This window comes from Podarcis tiliguerta (genome assembly GCF_965153285.1).
Source record: "Podarcis tiliguerta genome assembly, chromosome: 16".
NCBI lineage: Eukaryota > Metazoa > Chordata > Lepidosauria > Squamata > Lacertidae > Podarcis > Podarcis tiliguerta.
Genome location: NC_139549.1, coordinates 634,549 through 647,401, shown reverse-complemented (window position 1 = coordinate 647,401; position 12,853 = coordinate 634,549). Strand labels below are relative to the sequence as shown.

The window sequence follows — 12,853 nt, the reverse complement described above, 5'->3', positions numbered from 1 at the left end:
TTCACAGTTCTAGGTTTCTGTGATCAGGGATTAGTTGGCTATGAACCAGGGTCAAAAAAGGAAAGGTACGGAACGCGGGTGACGCTGTGGGTTAAACCACAGAGCCTAGGACTTGCCAATCAGAAGGTTGGCAGTTTGAATCCCCGCAATGACGGGGTGAGCTCCCGTTGCTCGGTCCCTGCTCCTGCCAACCTAGCAGTTCGAAAGCACGTCAAAGTGCAAGTAGATAAACAGGTACCGCTCCGGCGGGAAGGTAAACGGCGTTTCCGTGCGCTGCTCTGGTTCACCAGAAGCGGCTTAGTCCTGCGGGCCACAAGACCTGGAAGCTGTACCCCGGCTCCCTCGGCCAATGAAGCAAGATGAGCGCCGCAACCCCAGAGTTGGTCATGACTGGACCTAATGGTCAAGGGTCCCTTTACCCTTTACCTAAAGGACTCCTGGAAGGTTAAGTCCAGTCAAAGGCGACTATGGGGTTGCAGCGCTCATCTCGCTTTCAGGCCGAGAGATCCGGTGTTTGTTTGCAGACAGCTTTCCAGGTTATGTGGCCAGCAGGACTGAACCGCTTCTGGTGCAACAGAACGCTTTGGCAGAAACTGGAGCAGCACATGGAAACACCGTTTACCTTCCCACCGGAGTGGTACCTATTTATCTACTTGCACTTTGACATGCTTTCGAACTGCTAGGTTGTCAGGAGCAGGGACCGAGCAATGGGAGCTCACCCCGTCGCGGGGATTCGAACCACTGACCTTCTGATCGGCAAGTCCTAGGCTCTGTGGTTTAACCCACAGTGACACCTGCATCCCCTTTGAAACATACAACATCCTGAGTTTTTGCTCTCAGGTGTGCTATATTAATTTAGGGTTTTTAAAGATTTGTGGCTGAAATGAATGCGAAGAGCAAAATAGTGTTTGGGTGGGGACAAAGCAGGGGGCTGCCTCTGCTCTCTGGAAACACTTGTATCAGAACAAATTTTGAGATGATTCTTTACTGTCATTAAAAAGGTAAAGGGACCCCTGACCATTAGGTCCAGTCACGGTCGACTCTGCGGGTTGCAGCGCTCATCTCGTTTTACTGGCCGAGGGAGCCGGGGCACAGGTTCCGGGTCATGTGGCCCGCAGGACTAAACCGCTTCTGGTGAACCAGAGCAGCGCACGGAAACGCCGTTTACATTCCTGCCAGAGTGGTACCTATTTATCTACTTGCACTTTAACGTGCTTTGGAACTGCTAGGTGGGCAGGAGCAGGGACCGAGCAACGGGAGCTCACCCCTTCACGGGGATTCGAACCGCCAACCTTCCGATCAGCAAGCCCAAGAGGCTTTGTGGTTTAACCCACAGCGCCACCCGCGTCCCAGGAGAGGTACATGGAACCTCCAAGTTCAGAGGCGTATCTATTTTTGGGTGGGGCCGGGACTTACTTCATGCCTTGCTGGAAGACCGAGTTCCTCCTGGTCTTGCAGATGATGAGGTCGGCCCACTGTACCACCACGATGCTGGCGAAGAAGGCCGTGTGGCAGGTGAACTCCACCACCTTCCGCTGCTCGTAGGTCTGCAGAGAGAGAAAGAACCACAGATCTGGGGGGGTCACCTGGTTCAAACTCCCCCTGCAATGCGGGAATCGCAGCTCAAAAACACCGGATGGGGGGCCACCCCACTCTGTCTCCAAAGGGGATAAAGCAATAAAACCATCACGATAAAAAAAGCAACAACCGTGATTTAAAACTTTCAAAAAGTTAAAAATAACAACAGACGAAAAACAGATTAAAACACGCCATCAACTTTCTATACATCTGGACAGGCTTAAAATATTTCTAGCAGGTGACAAGAACAGTAGAGGGAAGGCACCTGCCTGGTCATAATAATAATAATAATAATAATAATAATAATAATAATAATAATAATTTATTTACACCCCGCCCTTCCCAGTTCAGAAAGTGGGCTCAGGGCGGCTAACAACAAATTTAAAACACTTAATTGATGCAACAGAAAACAGCATAAAATACAGTATAAAACGTGAATAACAATAAATTCAGGATTCAAAAATCAATTTAGGGGGGGAATCCATCCAATAAACATTACATGATCGCCAGGGCTAGCTGGCTAAATTAGTCCTATTTGAGCCAGAGAGGAGACCAGGGGAGAATTAGCTGTGGGATCCCAGAGTGGGTAATCATAAAAAGGGGAAAGGGAGGGGAATAAAAGATCAGGCTAAGTTCAAATTGAAAGCCAGGCGCAATAGCTCTGTCTTACAGGCCTGACAGAAGGAGGTTAAATCCTGCAGGGCCCTGGTCTCCTGGGACAGAGCATTCCACCAGGTCGGAGCCATCACTGAGAAGGCCCTGGCCCTGGAAGAGGATAGTCTGACTTCCTTAGGGCCTGGGACCTCCAAACTATGATGTCAATGGTGTTGTATTAAAAGAAAAAATCTTAAAAATGAGGAAGAGGGATGATGTTGCATCTCCATGCAGAGGCCCCCTCAACAAGGGCCCCCCACTCACCCACTCCTGCCCATAGCTGTCTTCCAGGTCATTTTTGGAGCGGTCGTCCCAGTCCAAGCGGATGCCCAGCAAGGTGGAGGGGAGGAAGCCATTTTCAGCCAGGATGACAAAATAAGTGAAGAAGCCCCCAAGGGCCTGGATCATACCTGGGGGGAGAGGGGAGGGGGGGGAGAGAGTCATTCCTCCTGAGGGGCACCTGGGCAAAGCTCTGCCAGCAGGAAGCCCCAGGGGACCTCAGTGGCTGCCTGCCCCTTCTGGGCAGAATCTGCAGAAGGGGAGGACGGAGGCGGCAGGAGAGAGAGGCTGTCTGGGTTTGCCATGGGGTGGGTGGGGGGTGGTTTCCACCTGCCTCCCCATAGCAAGCCCTAGGGACCCTGAGTAAGGAGTTCACAAGAAAAACATAAAAAACAAATCATTAAGAGAATTCAAGTTAATAAGGAACTCGAAAGAGATGGACATGTTTTTGGCTAGGCATAAATTTGTGTGTGTGTGTGGAAGTTCATAGAATCACAGAACTATAGGTTTGGAAGGGACTCCAAGAGTCTGACCCCTTCTAAAATGTAAAGGTAAAGGTAAAGGGACCCCTGACCATTAGGTGCAGTTGCAGACGACTCCAGGGTTGTGGCGCTCATTTCACTTTACTGGCCGAGGGAGCCGGCGTACAGCTTCCGGGTCATGTGGCCAGCAGGACTAAGCCGCTTGTGGCGAACCAGAGCAGCGCACGGAAACGCCGTTTACCTTCCCACTGGAGCGGTACCTATTGATCTACTTGCACTTTGCTGTGCTTTCGAATTGCTAGGTTGGCAGGAGCAGGGACCGAGCAATGGGAGCTCACTCCGTCGTGGGGATTCGAACCGCCGACCTTCTGATCGGCAAGCCCAGACTCTGTGGTTTAACCCACAGCGCTACCTGTGTCCCCTTCCTCTGCAATGTAGGAATCAGCTAAATCACAGCCTGCGAAGGTATTCAGCTTTGGGGCTCCTTTTGGGTGTGAAGTCATAGGACTCACTTTTTCTTGACCTACCCTATTTTGCTTAAATGTCGCTAGATACTAAATTAACAGCTTGGCCATAGTGTTATATTCTAGTGATATTATGCTTTTTATGACATAACGTTGTTGTGTTACTGGCGGCTGTGTCTGTCTCTGTAGTGCCCCATCTGCAATATTGATTTAGGACAGTGGTTCCAAACTGGTGATCTGCCGACCCCAGCGGGGTGGTCTGTGGCTACCACAGAGATATCAATTTCCCCCCAAAAAAGTATGGCGCCCATGGCTTGGCTTTTAAAAAACAGGGGGTCTGCAACGCTTAGCTAATTGGGAAGCACTGATTTATGACATCCATACCTCGCCCTTTTCCCTCCAAGTAGCTCAAGTTGATGTGTGTGGTTCTCCCCCCCCCCCATTTCATTTAGTCCCCACAACAGCAACCTTGTGAGGTAGGTTAGGCTAAGAGCGGCAGTGACTGGCCAAGTTCACACCCAGGAAACTTCAGGGCCGAGTGGGGATTCAAACCCAGGTCTCTCCCCAGTGCTAGTCCTATACTCTAACCACAGTGGCATGGTGGCATCTACAGCGCTTCCCCTGGACTGCCCCTTCTTATCCCCCAGTCTGTGGGCTGGAAACTGGGCTTCTCCTGCTGATATGTGCCAGGCTGCTGGCGGTGGGAGCCCCTCACCGATCTGCCCGTAGGCCATGCTGATGAGACGCTCGTTCACCAGCTTGTCCGTCTTGGGGTTCCTCGGCTGCCTCTTCATGATGTCGCTCTCCGCAGCCTCATAAGCCAGGGAGATGGCCGGCACCTAAGGGAGAAGGAGAGGAGGGGTGCGAATTTCAGCGGGGCAGCAAGAACCAGAAACAGAAATAAGGCTGGGGAGGGGGTCCTGTTTATATTTTGGGGATGATCCCCGTGTTTGTGGGAGAAGTGCTCTTGACTGAAAACCCACACAGGGTTTTTTTCAGAGCCGGCATTTGAGCAAGATCTCCCCCCCCCCTCCCCGAACCTCTGCAAGCTCCAGGGTTCGATTTCAGAGTTTCGTGGATGACTGGAATGAGCTGCTATGAAATATATGTGGGAATGTTCAGGGATGCAGGAGAGGATATATTGTTCGATTATAGCCTTTCCAACTTGTGTTAACAAGTTCACAATTTAGCAGAGTAACATTCCCCCTTTTAAACTCACAGCGGATGCGTTTGCTCAGGCTCGCTAAAGCCTCTAGAATAACTGTTCTGGTATTTCCCCCTTATTACCTCATAAAAGATAAGACACGAAAAAGTCTTCTATAAAAGTATAAAAAGAGTTTACTCACTCACATTCTGTCCACAGTTGGATCCCAGAAGGCAGACTTAGCTTAGAAAAGTAACATGCACCTGGAAACTGTCTCATAAGGAGACAGTTCCTTTGTCCTCTCTTGGCGGGAAGGTCCAGTTGTGGCCGACTCTGGGGTTGGGGCGCTCATAGTGTTTGGGTGGGGACGAAGCATGGGACGGCCTCTGCTCTCTGGCAAGCACTTATATCAGAACAAGTTTTGAGATGATTCTTTACTGTCATTAAAAAGGTAAAGGGACCCCTGACCCTGAGGTCCAGTCGTGGCCGACTCTGGGGTTGTGGCGCTCATCTCGCTTTACTGGCCGAGGGAGCCAGCGTACAGCTTCCGGGTCATGTGGCCAGCAGGACTAAGCCGCTTCTGGCGAACCAGAGCAGCGCACGGAAACGCCGTTTACCTTCCCGCCAGAGCGGTACCTATTTATCTACTTGCACTTTGACGTTCTTTCGAACTGCTAGGTTGGCAGAAGCAGGGACCAAGCAACAGGAGCTCACCCCATCACAGGGATTCGAACCGCCGACCTTCTGATCGGCAAGTCCTAGAGACTCTGTGGTTTAACCCACAGCGCCACCTGCGTCCAATGTAGCACAATATTTTGTTTTAATGCAACCTTTTTTGTCTCCTGCCCCCCTCCCTGGGCCCTGGTGACGCTCACCATGTCAGTGCCCAGGTCGATGCAGAGGATGGTGACGGTGCCCAGCGGAAGAGGGATGTTGGCGATGATGAAGAGCAGGAAAGGGGTGATCTCTGGAATGTTGCTGGTCAGGGTGTAGGCTATGGACTTCTTCAGGTTGTCAAAGATCAGGCGACCTGTGGGCAGAGGATGGAGGCGCCGGTCGTTGGTTTGTTTCATAAAATTTATACACCTCTTAATTGTAAAAACAAACAAACCGCCGCCAAAGATAATGTGTGGTTTGGGAGCTGCACGGTGAGGGGAAAAAACAATGTTGTCCAGGGTTGTAAAGACTGCAGAGAGAATAACTGGGTGCTCTCTTCCCACCTTGGATCAAATCTACGCTTCCAGGTGCCATAAGAAAGCGGCAGAGATAGCGCAGGACAGTGCGCAACCCGGAAATGATCTCTTTCAGCTCCTGCCTTCTGGAAGAAGGTCCAAGATTATAAAGACTAGGACTAGTCGCCTGAGAAACAGTTTCTATCCAAATGCGATTTTGGTTCTAAACACAGTGTAAGGTAGTCTCTGTGGGAGTATATTGTATTTAATTATGGGGTATCAGAGTTTTTAGGGGGCTAACCAGGCTGGGATAGCTGAGATAGCAGGCTTGTGGGTTTTGAATGTCTGATGTAGATTTTTTCAATTTCGTTGTTTGTATGGGACAATGACAATAAAGATTATCATATTGTATTGTATTGTATTGTATTGTATTGTATTGTATCGTATCGTATCGTATCGTATCGTATCATATCGTAATAAAATAACCAGTAAGAGCAGCTCTTTAAAACATTCAAAAGACAAAATCAGCAATAAACTAAAAATGAGTGAAAACACACACCAGCAATTCTACATGCCTAAACAAAACGGATAAATCAGTTGGGTAGGCACATATGGGGCAAGGGGGTTAGAGGGACGGGCGAAAGAGGGGCAGCAGGGCCTCCTAGCTCGACCCGGCGCCCCTTCCACCCACCTTCCTCCACCCCCGTAACGATGGAGGCGAAGTTGTCATCCAGGAGGATCATGTCCGCAGCCTGCTTGGAGACATCGGAGCCAGCGATTCCCATGGCGATGCCAATGTCGGCCTTCTTCAAGGCGGGCGAGTCGTTCACCCCGTCCCCGGTCACGGCCACGATGGCCCCCTGAGGTGCAGAAGGGGGGGGGATGGGGGTCAGCGCCAGACGGTGGGAGAAGGAGCAGAATGAGAGCATCTACTGGGTCTGGTGTATGTGGTAGACATGGGGGAACGGGGCTCAGGAAGGACTGACCCAAATATTACTGTTATTATTGTTGTTGCTATTATTATTATTACAGTGGACGCTCGGGTTGCGAACGTGATCCGTGCGGGATGCACGTTCGCAACCTGCTGTGTTCACAACCTGCATCTGCGCACACACGGGTTGCAGTTCGGTGCTTCTGTGCATGTGCAAAGCGCAATTTAGCACTTCTGCGCATGTGCGACCCCCGAAACCCGGAAGTAACCCGTTCTGGTACTTCCGTGTTTCAGCGGGTCCGTAACCCAAAAAAACGCAACCTGAAGCGTCTGTAACCTGAGGTCTGACATTATTATTATTATTATTAAAATTTGTATGCACCCTTTAACTGAAGATCACAGGGCAGTTCACAAAATGAAAATACAAAATGAGACCACAAAATACCTAATAAAACAGAAACAAATCAATAACCCTTCTTCCACAAATGCATTTAAAAGGCCAATGATTGTTTAATCAGCCAACAGCCAGGTTAGGGAGACATGTTTCTGCCTGGCACCCAAAGATATGTGGTGAAGGCACCAAGCAAGTCTCACCGAGAGAGCATTCCACAAATGGGGGGCCACCACAGAAAAGGCCCCTTCTCATGTTGCCAGTCTCCTGACTCTCGTAAAAGAGGCACATGGCAAAAGGCCTCTGATGATCATTGAAGGGTCATAAAAAGCAACCCCTAGGGAAAATTTCTCTAAATGTCTGGCTTTCCTCAGTCTTTTCACAGGAGAGAATATTAACTTGACGTTGAAACCTGTCATGAGTTCTCTTCTACTAGAATCCAGCTATCCAGGCTCGTAACGGCAAGGTCCTGGAAGGACTCAGAGCGGGTTCCCCTTTGCAAATTACCAAATAGCATTGGTGGGAAAATTAAACAATAAAACAAAATGATTGCGTACCTGGCAAAAAACGAAAACAGAGCATCTGCCTCACCTGCCTCTGGCAACCTTCCACGATGATGAGCTTCTGCTGCGGGGAGGTGCGGGCAAAGACGATCTCCGTGTGGTTCTTGAGGATCTCGTCCAGCTGCTCAGAGGTCATGTCTTTGAGGTCCGATCCGTGGACCACACAAGCCTTGGCTTCCCTGCGAGGAGAGGGGGCCAGGGAGGAAGAAGCCACATTGGCGAAGGAAGCCCACGAGATACCTGGCTGGAGGAGGCCAGGAGGGGAAGCGCGGGCTGCCCAGGGATGGAAGTGCCGGCCTACCTGGGGTTGACCTGGTTGACGGGGATGTTGAGGCGGTCAGCGATGTCCTCCACCGTCTCATTCCCCTCCGAGATGATGCCCACCCCCTTGGCAATGGCCTTGGCGGTGATGGGGTGGTCGCCGGTCACCATAATCACCTGGGGGAACAGGGGCAGACGCAGCAATCAGGACAAAACCCTCATCCAGTGGAGCCAAATTGGGTTGCGAGATGCAGGAGAGATAAAGTGTATGGTTACCAGATGTTTTACAATGAATCCGGGGACACTTTTTAATTTTTTAAGCTGTGTAGCAACAGGGAGTCAGTAGTGGGGATGGTGAGGCAAAAGACCTGGGCCCAAGCACACATGCATATTGTATTAAAAAAACCCTGGGCAATGGCCGGCTACGACTCCCAACCCACCCCCAATCAGTCAAAACAAAGGGGGAAGGGGGCAGGAGATCGGGGGAGGCTTGGAAGTCACGGGCAGTTGGTGCGCCATTGTCCATGTTTTTTTTTTAAAAAAAAATTATTATATTTTCCACACAACAACAAAACAAAAAATTTCGAAAAATAACAATACACAATACACAAAAACCAACATTCAAAAACTAAAGAAAGGAACAACAACTAAACAAACAAACAAAACAACAACAACAAATCCATATCTTACAATTTAATACTAAAACACTAAAACAACAACAACAAGACATTGACTTCCACCAATCCCACAGAACCTCCTTTATCTCTCATTGTGTCTTCCTGTTTTCCTTATCATCTCTATCCTAGCATCTAGATATAAATCCCTGTGAAATTAATGTTTCACAAGGTGCGAAAGAAGGGCGTCGCACCTTGCCCGGCAGAGAAACCGCATGCCTTCTGCCCCTCCTGTGCAATGGTGTGCTGCCCGCCTGTGACTCCCGAGCCTCCCCCAATCTTCCCCCTTTCTTTTGACAGATCAGGGGAGACTCAGGAGTCGTGGCCGGCTGGCCGTTGGTTGTGCAGTTGGCTCTGGCTGTCTTCAGGAGCTGATCGCGGCTGTGGCACCCGCCATTTTTCTTCTCCGGAAGTCCCCATATGATGTGTTACGCACAAGACACAGCATATGGGGACTTCCAGAGAGGAAAAATGACGCGTGACACAGTAGTGAGCAGCTCCTAAGCCAGCCAGAGCCAACTGCGCTGCCAGGCTGGCTCCGGGCTGCTGAGACATCCACTGCCACGTTTCCCGGGGACAGATTTGCAAATCGGGGGACATTCTGGGGATGGAATTTGTCCGGAGACAGATCTGCAAATCCATCTGGTAACTCTAAAGTAGAGTCCTCCTTCTGTCACAAGAGGCAGTGGTGGCCAACAGCCAAGTGGGGGATTCGCCCCCTCGTCTCCCAGGTGCTTTCTCTGGGGTGTATGGGGTGGGGAGCAGGAGGGCAGAAGATGGGGCCGCTCTCCCCAGCATGGCTGACCTTAATCCCGGCGCTCCGGCACTTCCCCACGGCATCCGGCACAGCGGCCCGAGGCGGGTCAATCATGGACATGAGCCCCACAAAGCAGAGGTTGCTGGTGGGGAAGTTGACTTCGTCCGCGTCAAACTTGAAGCCTCGGGGGAACTGGTCTTCAGGGAGGTTGTAATGGCAGAAACCTGTGGGATTGCGGAGACGGAGGGAGGGAGAGTGAGACCCCAAGAACTCGCCCCCTCTGCTCCCCAACACAGAGAAAGCTCCCTTGCCAGCAGCCCACCCCACCTCATAGCCATTTCCCCCTCGGCATCTGTTTCCGCTGTGCTGCAGTTTGCCTTCGGGCATTAAAACAATGTTATCTGTCTTGATGTGGACAGTGGCGGGGTTTTTTTATGTAATTAAATAAGTTATTGTTGTGTTATTATGCACCCTTTGTTTGAGTGCAAAGGAATAACTTTCTGATGGCAAGAGCTGTACAACAGTGGAATGGGCTAAACAGAGGCTGAACAGCCACCCGTCAGGGATCCTTTAATAATAATAATAATAATAATAATAATAATAATAATAATAATAATAATAATTTATTATTTATACCCCGCCCATCTGGCTGAGTTTCCCCAGCCACTCTGGGCGGCTTCCAATTGAGTGTTAAAAACAATACAGCATTCTTTAGCTGTGATTCCTCCATTGCAGGGGGCTGTTCTGGATTACCAACACTACAATTCTATGAAGCACAATGCAGGGAAAAATACCGTATTTTTCGCTCTATAAGACGCACTTTCCCCCTCCTAAAAAGTAAGTGGAAATGTGTGTGCGTCTTATGGAGCGAATGCAGGCGGGAGGCTCTGCTCAGCGCTCCCTTTAAAGAGCCGCGTGGACCGTGTGTGTGGCTCTTGGGAACTTTTCCCTGAAGAGGGAGAATGGCTGCCCTTCTCCCTCCTTGGGGAAAAGCCCCCAAGAGCCCCACACACTCCACGTGGCTCTTTAAAGGGAGCGCGGCTCTTGGGGGAGCTTTCATCCTGCTGCCTGGAAGAGGCTTTGCGCGGCTATCCCATAAGCCAGAACAGCAAGAGGTGTGTCTTATGCTCTGGTGCGTCTTATAGAGCGAAAACTACGGTAATCAATGACTTATTGTTTCAATTTGAAAACAACAACAGCGAATGCTGGTTGTATCCAGTGGAATGATTTCTGTTCCAGGCATAGAACAAAGGAGCAAACGCTGGCAATTTCTGCCATAATTTCCCTGAGCAATGAATGGTGCAACGTGGTGTCAGAAGTTGCTGTTAGTTTCTAAATCCTCAAAATAGTCATCACACTCCATTTGAGAGACCCACATGCATTCATCATGTGCTTCTTTTGCCTCTCTGGGGCACACTCACTCCCAGCCCCCCCTTCCCCCACCTCCCAGGCCTCCTCACCCAGCACTCTCTCGCCCAGCCCCCCCAGCTCAAGGTAGGCGTTCTGGAAGGCGTCCCGCATCTCCTCGTCGAGAGGCACCTCCTGGCCTTGCAAGAGGATGTTGGAGCAGCGGTCGAGGATCCTCTCAGGGGCTCCCTTCATCACCAGGACGTAGCCGTTGGGCTTGTCTTCCAGCTCATGGATGGAGAGCTGAGGAAGAGAGGGATCTGAGTGGAGGGCTATTCCAGTGGCGTAGCGTGGGTTGTCAGCACCCGGGGCAAGGCAAGTAATTTGCACCCCCCCCCGCTGCACTGTCCCTCTCCCAGATAGTCCCTCGCTCTCTCTCCGCACAGCACCGCACGCCTGGCACCCTCCCCTCCACAGTGGGCGGCGACCCGGCGGCTCGGATCGGATTCGCACAGCCAGCACTGCAGTGAGAGAGAGTGAGTAAGCCAGGTAGGGGCAGAGAACTGCGAGTGCGAGCGCGCCCCCCCCAGATGTTGCGCCCGGTGCGGCCGGCCCCCCCTGCACCCCCCCACGCTACGCCACTGGTCTTTTCTGAAGCCAAAGGGGCTCTTGGGTGGCCAAATGCCAGGGATTCTTTACTGGGGGTTCCTGAATAAAACCAACTTTTATTTGTAAAAGGATTTCTATGCCATTGTTTATATACACTGGATGCTTGCGTTGCGAGGCACCTTTGCAACCTGCAGCGCCGCATCTGCGCACGTGCAGGTTGTGATTCAGCGCTTCTGCGCATGTGCAAAGCACAATTTAGTGCTTCTGCGCATGCGTGAGTGCCGAAACCCGGAAGTAACCTGTTCCGGTATTTCCGAGTTTCGGCGCGTCCATATCCTGAAAACACGCAACCTGAAGCGGCTGTAACCCAAGGTATGACTGTATTGAAATATTAGGGCGCTGTGCAGAGTTAAAAACAGTACAAAACAATCGGTAACATGAGTGGTCAAAAAGAGAGAGGCTGGCCTGTTAGCCCAAAAAGGCATTTGGGAGATGTCTGAAAGTCAAAAGCAAGAGGGTGTCTGTCGCCCCTCTGCGTGGGAGCAGCAACACTCCTCTGTCACACAGGGGACAACTAGCAGAGCTCCTCTGAACGGCGTCTGTGATGCCCTTTGTCCCTGCCGTGAAATATGTGCCTGTGCTCCTGCTGCACTTCAGCATTTAAATAAATAATAAATAATTTTTTTTTTATACCCTGCCCTTCCGGGTTCAGAAAACCAGGTTCAGGGCAGCTAACAACAAATTTAAAACACTTAATTGATGCAACAAAAAACAGCATAAAATACAGTATAAAATGTGAATTAAAATAAATTCAGGATTCAAAAATCAATTTAGGGGAGGAATCCATCCAATAAACATTAGATGATCCCCAGGGCTAGCTGGCTGAATTAGTCCTATTTGGGCCAGTGAGGAGACCGGGGGAGAATTAGCTGTGGGATCCCAGAGCGGGGAATCGTCATAAAAAGGGAAGGAAGGGGAATAAAAGATCAGGCTAAGTTCAAATTGAGAGCCAGGTGGAATAGCTCTGCCTTATAGGCTCTGCAGAAGGAAGTTCAATCCTGCAGGGCCCTGGTCTCGTGGGACAGAGCATTCCACCAGGTCGGAGCCATCACCGAGAAGGCCCTGGCCTGGTGGAGGATAGTCTGACTTCCTTTGAGCACAGTTTTCCCAGACTGAAAACACAGCTCTCAGTGGCTCTTAAAAGCCCAGGGAGGAGAACCCAGCTTCCTCCTGGCTTCAGAGGTGGCGGTAGCTGTGCAAGGAACGTCACCTCAACTCTGACTATCAGGCTGAATCCAGGAGACGAAAATTCATGTGTGAACTGAAGACTGCAAAGGGGTGGGGGTCTTTTTGACGGTCCTGAACCCCCCTCTGCCATTAAGCTGAGCTCCGGCCCCCTCTAGCGGACCCTCACAGCCATTTCACTCATAGCACTGGGTTGAATGAACAAATTCGGAGTTAAGGGGAGAAATCCCAGTTTAAAAAAGGGGCGTCATTATTCTGATCTTGTTTCATGGAGCTTTTCCTAGTCTCTGCCTTTGGGGACT

General features: G+C 50.6%; 2 protein-coding genes across 3 annotated transcripts in view; both read right to left on the bottom strand.

Annotated features, from left to right (window-relative positions):
• The window catches only part of LOC310666072 (uncharacterized protein), a 1,539,811-nt gene that overhangs the window by 1,362,037 nt on the left and 164,921 nt on the right, over positions 1-12,853 (bottom strand). The window lies entirely within an intron of this gene.
• The window catches only part of LOC310666028 (sodium/potassium-transporting ATPase subunit alpha-2), a 45,982-nt gene that overhangs the window by 5,148 nt on the left and 27,981 nt on the right, over positions 1-12,853 (bottom strand). Inside the window, exons 12-20 of the mRNA XM_083416506.1 lie at positions 10,811-11,000; positions 9,399-9,574; positions 7,960-8,096; positions 7,687-7,837; positions 6,465-6,633; positions 5,477-5,631; positions 4,173-4,296; positions 2,497-2,642; positions 1,417-1,547 (exon numbers count right to left, since the gene is read on the bottom strand). Of these exons, the coding sequence (XP_083272632.1) occupies positions 1,417-1,547; positions 2,497-2,642; positions 4,173-4,296; positions 5,477-5,631; positions 6,465-6,633; positions 7,687-7,837; positions 7,960-8,096; positions 9,399-9,574; positions 10,811-11,000 (1,379 nt within the window). The remainder of the gene's footprint in view (positions 1-1,416; positions 1,548-2,496; positions 2,643-4,172; positions 4,297-5,476; positions 5,632-6,464; positions 6,634-7,686; positions 7,838-7,959; positions 8,097-9,398; positions 9,575-10,810; positions 11,001-12,853) is intronic.